This window comes from Ylistrum balloti, unplaced genomic scaffold, assembly GCF_031769215.1.
Source record: "Ylistrum balloti isolate Yb309-2 unplaced genomic scaffold, AGI_CSIRO_Ybal_v1 Utg370524, whole genome shotgun sequence".
Classification (NCBI taxonomy): domain Eukaryota; kingdom Metazoa; phylum Mollusca; class Bivalvia; order Pectinida; family Pectinidae; genus Ylistrum; species Ylistrum balloti.
Genome location: NW_026782335.1, coordinates 171,405 through 184,081, shown reverse-complemented (window position 1 = coordinate 184,081; position 12,677 = coordinate 171,405). Strand labels below are relative to the sequence as shown.

At 36.0% G+C, this 12,677-nt stretch overlaps 1 protein-coding gene across 1 annotated transcript in view; it reads right to left on the bottom strand.

Annotated features, from left to right (window-relative positions):
• The window catches only part of LOC132555908 (uncharacterized), a 65,969-nt gene that overhangs the window by 27,610 nt on the left and 25,682 nt on the right, over positions 1-12,677 (bottom strand). Inside the window, exons 23-28 of the mRNA XM_060220286.1 lie at positions 10,364-10,557; positions 9,271-9,331; positions 7,695-8,273; positions 2,522-2,739; positions 2,232-2,408; positions 687-1,049 (exon numbers count right to left, since the gene is read on the bottom strand). Coding sequence (XP_060076269.1) covers positions 687-1,049; positions 2,232-2,408; positions 2,522-2,739; positions 7,695-8,273; positions 9,271-9,331; positions 10,364-10,557 — 1,592 coding nt within the window. The remainder of the gene's footprint in view (positions 1-686; positions 1,050-2,231; positions 2,409-2,521; positions 2,740-7,694; positions 8,274-9,270; positions 9,332-10,363; positions 10,558-12,677) is intronic.

The following is a 12,677-nucleotide window of genomic DNA, read 5'->3' as shown; positions in this document are numbered from 1 at the left end:
GATTAAAGTTGGAAATTCAAAACTCTTAAGTGAAAGTTTGACAACATTACACCACCATTGCTGCCAAAAATAACACCATTGTCTTGCTTCAGTGACTTTTCATCACAGGTAATACAATCAACCATTCAATGATTGCTGAATGCAGTTTCAGGTTGATTTGAATGAGAACTGAACAGATTTTTTACAGACACTAGTTATGCTACAAGTTCTATGTTCACGGAGAGCATCAAAGAAAAGTAAAGTTAAATTGAAGACAAACTAATGAAGTCAAACTAGTGATTGTATCTTGAAAATCCTCAAAATTCATGCTACAACAAAAATTATCACAATTCAAGCAAAAATCTAAGTATTCAACCAAAGCTGTAGCAGATTTCTACATGTAGCCCTCTAAAACTGGGCAATAACCAGTAGCTTAATAGCAGATGAGACACTAAAATAACTGCAGGAAGCAAATTGACTAATCACATAAGACTTCAAAAACAGGTATTAAATTGGTTGAAAAATAAATTCAGATACTCATGTTGGCTTTTTCTAACAGCAGTTCCTGCAAATTTACTCATATTATTGAAATGTTATTAAAAATGTTTCAGATCCTAAATCTGCAGTACATAAATGATAGATACACAAATGGTACATATCGTTATGATATAACTGTACATTTTCTCTCAACATAAAATTCTTCCTACCTCTGGAGGTTTAAATTGTTGTGGTGTAGGCAAATCTAGCATATTAAGCTGCATCGGAGTTTCCTCCCTTTTGTCCTGTGCTGTTGTTGCTGTTGTCTCTGTACTGGAAGGTGGCTGTTCTAAAGGTTTCACTGGAGGAGGCCCTGGGCGATTTACAATTGGCTTGATGGGTCTTGGTGGTTCCATGGGCTTGCGTGCAGGTGGGAGGTCAAGCTTGGTGCCCATTAAGCCTACTTGTTTGGGACCCTGAGGTTCCGGGTCCCACATCATGTCCTGGAAGTTGTCAATGTCCTCCTGTTGGAACATGACCATCGGGTAGCTGCTTTCATTGGCATCGTCCTTCTTTTGGTCAGGTGCCCTGGGCTGGAGACATACACAGCAATCAAAGCCAAACATAAGCTTGCACTGTGGCACTACTATAACATCCTACCTGTAACCTGGTCACACTATAACATCCTACCTGTAACCTGGTCACACACTATAACATCCTACCTGTAACATGGTCACACACTATAGCATCCTACCTGTAACCTGGTCACACACTATAACATCCTACCTGTAACCTGGTCACACACTATAACATCCTACCTGTAACCTGGTCCCACACACTATAACATCCTACCTGTAACCTGGTCCCACACACTATAACATCCTACCTGTAACCTGGTCACACACTATAACATCCTACCTGTAACCTGGTCCCACACACTATAACGTCCTACCTGTATTCTGGTCACACACTATATCATCCTACCTGTAACCTGTTTACACACACAATAACATCCTACCTGTAACCTGGTCCCACACACTATAACATCCTACCTGTAACCTGGTCACACATAATATGTTACCTGTACTCTGGTCACACACCTTACTTTGTAACCTGTAGGTAACTCGTACTCAGAATAATCATTACTCATCTAGTAAACAACAGGTAACTTATACTCAAAACAGAAATGCCTTACACTGTATCCAGCAGACAATTCATACTCAGCACAACCAGGACTCACCTGATAAACAGCAGGTAAGTTATACTCAACACAAAATTGACTTACACTGTAACCAGCGGACAATATATACTCAGCACAACCAGGACTCACCTGATAAACAACAGGTAACTTATACTCAAAACAGAAATGCCTTACACTGTATCCAGCAGACAATTCATACTCAGCACAACCAGGACTCACCTGATAAACAGCAGGTAAGTTATACTCAACACAAAATTGACTTACACTGTAACCAGCGGACAATTCATACTCAGCACAACCAGGACTCACCTAGTAAACAGCAGGTAACTTATATTCAAAACACAAATGACTTCCATTGTAACCAGAAGACAATTCATACTCAGGACAACCAGGACTCACCTGGTAAACAGCAGGTAACTTGTACTCTACAAAAACATGACTCACCTTGTAAGAAGCAGGTAACACAACACAACTTTGCCTAACTTAGAAAACCAGCAAGTAACACACATTCAATACAATTTGGCCTCACCTAGTTACCAGCAGGTAACTTAAACTCAACACAAACTTCACTCACTTTGTAACCAGCAGGTAAGTCATATTTCTTCTTCTGCATCTCTTGTTGAAGTCTCTGTTGTTCTATAAGCTCCTGTCGTGTCAACTTCTGCCCTTTTTTTGGATGTTTCCTGTCCTTCATCATCTGCTTTTTCCTCATCTCCCTCTCCTGCTGCTGCAATCGTTTCAACTCCTCCTCCTTCAAATTTCAACATAAACAATATCAACACTGTAACTTTCAAAATTCCCTCATTTTATCTACCTCAAATATTCCTGAAAATGTGACTCTATGCCTTTGTTATATATATTTACCGTTAGAGTTGAGTGGGAGTGGTCAGACTCCCGCCTAGAAGGGGAAGGAGAAGGAAATCGTCTTGGTAATCGTTTAGACTGTGGCCTCATAAGACCCTTGACATCCACCCTGGCATTGGCGAGGCTGTATTTGCTGCGACGCCTTGGTATCTCCTCTTCTTCTTCCTCATACTGGTGCTGGGGCCTGGGACGTTTGTCTTCCACTGGGGTAAAAGTTTCTACAAAAGGTATAATAACAACAAAGCTTAGTCAAACATGATAAACATCTGTATATAAAATGGAACACATTGGAATATAACGCATGTACACTGTGTCTATAGTAATTAAGATATTATCATATTCTGAAGCTATAGAATTGAAGCATTAATTAGTAATGATATATAATACATTGTAGTACATCTCAAATACACTTTGTGTTATGTGGCACATTAAGGTTTTATGATAGCCTTGTTGTGTCTGTCATAAGTCATTATATTTGTTGATATTTCTGATCAAACTACAATACATGTGGGCTTTATTACCAGACATTTAGGCTGTAATTACCAAATAAAATATGACAAGCTTATAGGAAGCTGTTGCCAAGTATCATGTCGGAATCAACTGTCCCACAGACAGACAAAAACTTTAAATTTTTTTTAACTTTGGATCAATAACATCAGTTAGAACTTTAAGAGTATAGAAACACTGACATCATCATACTTACCATCCTCTATATTTAGATTTGTAATATGACAGTACAGTAAAAAAAAAATTGAACTGTTTCAAGGCTTTGATTTTATTTCAGCAAATACCCTTATTAATTACTTATTACAAATGACTTTGTCGACATACACTGATCAGTGGTGCATCTCTTTATGTCATCTATATTTTTGAGAAATGAAAGATTTCTGCTGAAAATGAAACTGAACATAATCAGGATAAAAACTTAGGGAACAGATTCATTTAATACTGCTCAGGAACATTGTACTACTGTAATAAAATCCATTTAAATACAACACAGCGTGCTACAAACTTACAACAAAAAGCAAATACTGATTGTATAATTTTAATACAAAAATAGGATAACAGAATATCAAAAGAAACTCCCATTACCGTACCCGAGAGTAGACAACAGAAACATAGATTTACACAGCTACCACCCAAGGAAAGTAGGTACACTGACCTAGATTTACACAGCTACCACCCAAGGAAAGCAGGTACACTGACCTAGATTTACACATTTCATCTACCACACTATAGAGTATAGACAACAGAAACCTAGATTTACACAGCTACCACCCAAGGAAAGTAGGTACACTGACCTAGATTTACACAGCTACCACCCAAGGAAAGCAGGTACACTGACCTAGATTTACACATTTCATCTACCACACTATAGAGTATAGACAACAGAAACCTAGATTTACACAGCTACCACCCAAGGAAAGTAGGTACACTGACCTAGATTTACACAGCTACCACCCAAGGAAAGTAGGTACACTGACCTAGATTTACACAGCTACCACCCAAGGAAAGCAGGTACACTGACCTAGATTTACACATTTCATCTACCACACTATAGAGTATAGACAACAGAAACCTAGATTTACACAGCTACCACCCAAGGAAAGTAGGTACACTGACCTAGATTTACACAGCTACCACCCAAGGAAAGTAGGTACACTGACCTAGATTTACACAGCTACCACCCAAGAAAAGTAGGTACACTGACCCAGATTTATACATTTCATCTACCACACTATAGAGTATAGACAACAGAAACCTAGATTTACACAGCTACCACCCAAGGAAAGCAGGTACACTGACCTAGATTTACACAGCTACCACCCAAGGAAAGTAGGTACACTGACCTAGATTTACACAGCTACCACCAAAGGAAAGTAGGTACACTGACCTAGATTTACACAGCTACCACCCAAGGAAAGTATGTACACTGACCTAGATTTACACAGCTACCACCAAAGGAAAGTAGGTACACTGACCCAGATTTACACATTTCATATACCACACCAGGAAAGTAGGAACACTGACCTAGATTTACACATTTCATCTACCACACTAGAGAGAGTTGACAAAGAAACCTAGATTTACACATTTCATCTACCACACTAGAGAGTGTAGACACAGAAACCAAGATTTACACATTTCATATACCACACCAGGAAAGTAGGAACACTGACCTAGATTTACACATTTCATCTACCACACTAGAGAGAGTTGACAAAGAAACCTAGATTTACACATTTCATCTACCACACTAGAGAGTGTAGACACAGAAACCAAGATTTACACATTTCATCTACCACACTAGAGAATGTAGACACAGAAACCAAGATTTACACATTTCATCTACCACACTAGAGAGTGTAGACACAGAAACCTAGATTTATACATTTCATCTACCACACTAGAGAATGTAGACACAGAAACCAAGATTTACACATTTCATCTACCACACTAGAGAGTGTAGACACAGAAACCTAGATTTATACATTTCATCTACCACACTAGAGAGAGTTGACAAAGAAACCTAGATTTATACATTTCATCTACCACACTAGAGAATGTAGACACAAAAACCAAGATTTACACATTTCATCTACCACACTAAAGAGTGTAGACACAGAAACCTAGATTTACACATTTCATCTACCACACTATAGAGTGTAGACACAGAAGCCTAGATTTATACATTTCATCTACCACACTATAGAGTGTAGACACAGAAGCCTAGATTTATACATTTCATCTACCACACTATAGAGTGTAGACACAGAAACCTAGATTTACACATTTCATCTACCACACTATAGAGTGTAGACACAGAAGCCTAGATTTACACATTTCATCTACCACACTATAGAGTGTAGACACAGACACCTAGATTTACACATTTCATCTACCACACTATAGAGTGTAGACACAGAAGCCTAGATTTACACATTTCATCTACCACACTATAGAGTGTAGACACAGAAGCCTAGATTTACACATTTCATCTATCACACCAGATAAATAATAAATTATTTATTCTACAGAATGTGGTTCTGATAAGAAGTTAAGTATTAGACTGTAGTAAGACCATGTCAGTATACATGATGTACTTATGTATATATGTATGTAGTTACATGTTGGTAATTAAGGATAAGGAAGTTTATCAGCTCTAGGTAATTTACCTACTTCAACATTACATGACAAATAAGTTGAGAGTGAAGATCACATGCTTGATCTGTTGATATGAGATTTAGATCTGTCATCATTTTAATAATTGAGTTGAAAATTTATTGATTAATTAAACATTATATGATGGCCAATATACATTAGGTCACAAGTGTATTGAGTACAATGTATTACCAGGCAGTAATGTTAAGACTATGGAGCCCTGAGAATTAATCTACTTGGATTTTAAAATGGTCACATTAACTTTAATACGTAAAACATTTACTAAAATTGGAGTAGGGGTGGGGGTGGGTTGGCGAGGAGGGGTAGTAATGTCCTTGCTTGGGTTTTTCCCTGCTACAATTGATTTTGGATTATCAATAACAGCTGAAAGTTTTTATCAATATAATTTCAGGAAATATTTCTGATACTGACATTAACTATTTTGTACCATACAGGGTTGATTTTTATGGTCACCATAGTGACCAGTGAGGTCAATTTCTTCAGAAACGTGATGTTTAGAAAACTACTCACAGTTAACACAGTACAAGGTTTACAATACAGAGTTGATTCTTATGGTCACCATAGTGACCACCAAGGTCAATTTCTTCAGAAACGTGATGTTTAGATAACTACTCACAGTTAACACAGTACAAGGTTTACAATACAGAGTTGATTCTTATGGTCACCATAGTGACCACCAAGGTCAATTTCTTCAGAAACGTGATGTTTAGATAACTACTCACAGTTAACACAGTACAAGGTTTACAATACAGAGTTGATTCTTATGGTCACCATAGTGACCACCAAGGTCAATTTCTTCAGAAACGTGATGTTTAGATAACTACTCACAGTTAACACAGTACAAGGTTTACAATACAGAGTTGATGGTCACCATAGTGACCACCAAGGTCAATTTCTTCAGAAACGTGATGTTTAGATAACTACTCACAGTTAACACAGTACAAGGTTTACAATACAGAGTGTGGTCACCATAGTGACCACCAAGGTCAATTTCTTCAGAAACGTGATGTTTAGATAACTACTCACAGTTAACACAGTACAAGGTTTACAATACAGAGTTGATGCCTGTGGTCACCATAGTGACCACCAAGGTCAATTTCTTCAGAAACGTGATGTTTAGATAACTACTCACAGTTAACACAGTACAAGGTTTACAATACAGAGTTGATGCCTGTGGTCACCATAGTGACCAGCAAGGTCAACTTCTTCAGAAACGTGATGTTTAGATAACTACTCACAGTTAACACAGTACAAGGTTTACAATACAGAGTTGATGCCTGTGGTCACCATAGTGACCACCAAGGTCAATTTCTTCAGAAACGTGATGTTTAGATAACTACTCACAGTTAACACAGTACAAGGTTTACAATACAGAGTTGATGCCTGTGGTCACCATAGTGACCACCAAGGTCAATTTCTTCAGAAACGTGATGTTTAGATAACTACTCACAGTTAACACAGTACAAGGTTTACAATACAGAGTTGATGCCTGTGGTCACCATAGTGACCACCAAGGTCAATTTCTTCAGAAACGTGATGTTTAGATAACTACTCACAGTTAACACAGTACAAGGTTTACAATACAGAGTTGATGCCTGTGGTCAACATAATCGACCCTCATTGTTACAGTGCTTAAATTACGAAAAGGACAATATTACAGTGCATGTTAATTTTCTGAAATTACTTGCAAATTCATTTTTTCAATTTTCATCAACATATATATTGTTATCTTTATTAATTCACTTTGCTTGAAGGTTTCATCTTAAAGTATTTTAAAGATCAGAGCCATGTACACTACTGAATAATCAGTTTATTTCAGACAGTCTCAAGTTTGATAAGTTAAAGTAATGTAATTTGAAATGTGAAAAAATGGATTTGCAAAGAAAAAACAAGTTTATGAATTTGCAGAATGAGATATGCCATCTGATTTCCTTGAAGAGCAGTGCATGCAGTTCACCCCATCTACTTGTACACTGTACTGTTGTGTTACCTTCCTCACGAAGTCGTCTCCCTTTGATATCCTCCTCTGGTGTGGGAAGTCTAATTGTGGACAACAGATTTGATCCCTTTTCCTTTTTTATTTCATTTAGCACCATAGCTAATTCTTTATCCTCATCATCAGTGAGAGATTTACGAGAAACCAACATTTTACTTGTACATGTCAATGCTGGTAGTTCATAGTCAGGTATAGATTGAACTTTGACCTCTGTTGGTTTTTCTCCAAGTATCTGTTCTTGTTCAGATTCTGAGGAAACGCCAACTTCAGGTTTATCAGTGATGTCAGATTTATCAGATACATTATCATTTTTTTCTGTAGCAAGCTCCACTTCAGTATCAAAAAACTCAGAATTGAACTCGACAGAGTCAGATTCATCCAAAATGGCTGTTGTCTGTATCAGAGTTAGGGGTGTACGGTCAGATGCGTCCAGCACATTTGGTATATCATAGTCAATGGTTTTCTTTGAGAATTCTGGGACAGAATCAGCAGGAAGTTTATCCAGTGTATTCTGTGGGGGGATATAATCTACAGAAGCTTCAGGTGCTAAATGTTCAAAAGGATCAAGGCTTGCTGTTGTACACAGAATAAAGGTACACGATGATGATGAATAAAGGTAAACATAAATACATATATACATGCTTCTATTCTATATAATTATTAACATATATCATAAATCTATTCACAAAAATACTGCAGGCATTGTCAGGACAAAATTATAATATATGCCAATTATATACATCTAGATATAAGCATTAAGTACCTAGTATTATGGACATGCATCTCCAATGATAAAATTATGTTCATGAATTCATAAATTTCCCTATCACTGAATTTTATTGACAGAGTATATTTTCATATTCACGTCCCTTTTCAGATTTTTTTTCAATATATATCTTCAACTTCTAGTTATTTTTTTACATAGATTTAAGTAATGCATGAACTTGAGGTTGGATTAAGTTGATGTTGTACTAATGGGCCATAATGATATTACACCAGTAAATCCTACACAGGTCGTGTGTGATAATGATGTGACATTAGAACCCAGGTACCACATAGGGACTTAATGGTGTATAACATGGATGATTATTTGTGAATTAGACTGTGTGTACAATGTAAATAAGTGCTAATGAATTCTGTGCTAATTCATTACAATATATTACATTAAAGGGAACTTATAACAAAAGACATACCAGGTATATGAATTAATTGAAACAAATAAATCAAATAAACATTCTGAAAAAAAAAACTAAAGTTAAAAATTTCTAGCTAACTTCTTATAATTCTTTTAATTTAAAGGTTAAAGATGAATGAACATTTTATCTAGCAGCATCTACCTAATAATGTATCTAAACTATAAGCACAACATATATTACGTAGCAGCACCTGAATCATATAGCCTAATAGAAAATAAATTGAAGTCATTATAATCAATACACACCACATCTTGATAGATCACGGCAATCATTGACTTTTAGATTGTTTACTGAACTTGTACTGGAGTCTACTTATCGTTTTGTAGTAAAAGCCTGATCAGATGACCACCTGTACAACTGATATAGAATCTTACCTACAACTGGCTCTGGGGCAAGCTTTTCTGGTTTGGCTTTATCTTCTACAACGTCTGTTCCCTGAAAATTGAATAACTTTAAGTCAAAATTCAATGAACAAATGAATATAAATGTTTATAAAACAGTCTAAAACTAGGAAATGTCTATAAGATATAAATGGACATATTTCCTACAAATTTTCATCAATATTTGACCAAATTTGATCAATAACAATTGTGACCTTGACATCAACTTTGAAACTTCAGCTTTTCCCAAGAATTGTTAAAGTTGACATTTGCATTCATTTGTCATCAAAATCCCTAAAAAGAAAGGAAGTTGCTTGATTGAAGAAAATGATTTGTAATGTGACACAATATAAAGGGACAGACATGGATATGTCCATGTATTGTACAGCTAAGTATATATGCCTCTCCCCCCTCTGCCCCACTATTACAATGAGGTCTGTAATATCTTGTCCAATTATTACACTGAGGTCTGTAATATCTTGTCCCACTGTTACACTGAGGTCTGTAATATCTTGTCCCACTGTTACACTGAGGTCTGTAATATCTTGTCCCACTGTTACACTGAGGTCTGTAATATCTTGTCCCACTATTACACTGAGGTCTGTAATATCTTGTCCCACTGAGGTCTGTAATATCTTGTCCCACTGTTACACTGAGGTCTGTAATATCTTGTCCCACTATTACACTGAGGTCTGTAATATCTTGTCCCACTATTACACTGAGAGTGGTAATATCTTGTCCCACTATTACAATGAGGTCTGTAATATCTTGTCCCAATATTACACTGAGCGTGGTAATACTTGACCCATTATTACAATGAGGTCTGTAATATCTTGTCCCACTATTACACTGAGGGTGGTAATATCTTGTCCCACTATTACACTGAGGGTGGTAATATCTTGTCCCACTATTACACTGAGGGTGGTAATATCTTGTCCCACTATTACACTGTGGTCTGTAATATCTTGTCCCACTATTACACTGAGAGTGGTAATACTTGTCCCACTATTACACTTTTGTTTTTTTTTCAAACTGCACCCAGTGAAAAGTGAACCTGACTTTACAGTACTGATTAAATGTCACTCACCTCAACATGTGGTACCCAGTCCACAGGTGTGGCAGGTTTACTAGGAGGTGTACCCGGGGGGGTGGGGCCAGGTGACATCCCAAAGGTGGGTAAAAGGAAGGGGTCCTCCTCTTTTGGTCCATCCTCAATATCAGATTGTAAAGGGGTGTCATCATCCAACATAATGTTTACTCGTTTCTTGCCTCGCTTTGGATCTGATACAGAACAATTCCACAGAGATTGTAGTGACATTGACAATACTCAGATAATGTCATATACAATTTATATCTACAGCATGTATCAGTTTAAAACTAAAAGCTGATACAGACAAATGCCTCTAAATAATATGTGATTTATTTATGGCTGACAAGCTAATACATTTGATAGCAGAATCTTCACTGATACCATCATGAAATATTAGAAAGCTTAATAGACACTTCACCCATGATAACGGGACAATCTCTACAGTATCAAGTTGATTTATTATTCTGAATCTACACCGATCAATAATCATGTTTTTTACAAAAATTAATAGTTTTATAGATTAGCTATAATTACATATTAAGTATTTCTACATAAACACCGACTGAAATACCATGTTACAGTAGTCACGTCATTACATAAATGTTTAATTAGTCACATGACTTTTATATCATATTTACTTTATAAAGCTACAATGATTTAATTTCTATATAAAAGGAGCAGGTTCGCGTCCCTCTGATTTCACGATAGTAATCCATGTATTTAAAGTATACAGAATTTTGATAAAATCCTCAGCCTGCATTGTTTTTCATGTCAGGATATGGTGCATTGTTGTAGATTAAACAGCGATGATATGTTGTTTCTACACCTCAACAGGGTACATGAAAATGGTTCTGGTAATGTGTATTTGTTTGTCACAACATTTGCCATGACTGTACACTAAGTGGAGACAGTATTTTACCAGACAGAAGCTGGTTTACCAGTAATATGACAGTAGTCAGCTCACATTTATTTAAATTTGATGTTTAGCTTACATCTCATACACTTTGGCAGTCTGGAAGGAATTGTGTACAAATTTCATTTTTATAAAAAAAAATACTTGATAAAGGGATAAAATGTGATAACATCCTGATCCTTTGTTTTTATATTACATAGTCTTAAGTTATATTACATGTACAATGTATAATATATCCAGGATGAAAAATTTTTGCACAGTGGTCATGACGAAATTCCAATGTAGAACATTACATATACAGTACATGTACAGTTTGGTTTTATTCTCCCACAACTCGGAGATACAATTCTGTTTTTGGTGAGAGAAGATCTTGCCAATTTTGTCACAAATTCCCATTGATTATGGTACAATGTATGGAGTTCAATTTATCGTGACAATATTAGCAATAGGAAATTGAGGGACAGTAGAAAAAAACACCTCTAAGCAATATAGACAGATATGTCCACTCTTAGTGAAAGTTTGTACTGATCTTGACTTATTGATTTATTTTTTATCATTATTATTCAATTTAAAGTAAATAAAATAAAAACGAAAACTACCTGAAATAGAAATAAATGGATTTATCCTGCAACATTCACTTCTATAGTGGGAATACACCTGCCATATATAATTTTGTTGTATTCGGCAGTGACAGAAAACAGCTGTATTTTAGCATGTACAGTAACTCAACAGAATTACTTTCTGAATTTACTTTAAAATTACCGTAAATAATAGAAATAACTGTTGAAATAAGCAATTTGATATGTCATGATGAATAAGATTATTTACGATATTTACCAGTCGTGGTCATATCTATTGAAGTTTGGAGCCACATTTCTGTGGAGAGCAATTATTTTGGCGTACGTCATCTGCCAAAATTCAGTGTAATATCAATGTCAGGTAAACAAAAATTGAACAATAAAACACCATTGAAGTTTTGATGGTGTGACTTTCTATCAATGATGCAGTATAAATAGAATTTATGGTCAGTGTCTTAAAACATAAGCTGCATTTAGACTCGGGAAAGAATGACAAAAGTGGCGCAACAGATGCTCGCCATTGTTGTCTACCTTCACCCTCACCAAAATACAGCTTATATCTTAAGACACTGACCTTGTATTCTCTATTCATTTCTAGTATAGAACACGAAGAATTTTCTAAGAAGAAACTTGAAATGCTACTGCCATGTCTTGTAGAATGGTTGGATGCTAAGATTTGAAATTTGGAGTTTTGGTATGTTTCATTGTTACATTAAGAAACATTTGATTCAATATTGATACAAATCTATCCTTCAAAAAAAATTCTATTTATACTCAGCACACACTTCTATAGAACTGTGAACTTTGAAAACTGGAACAA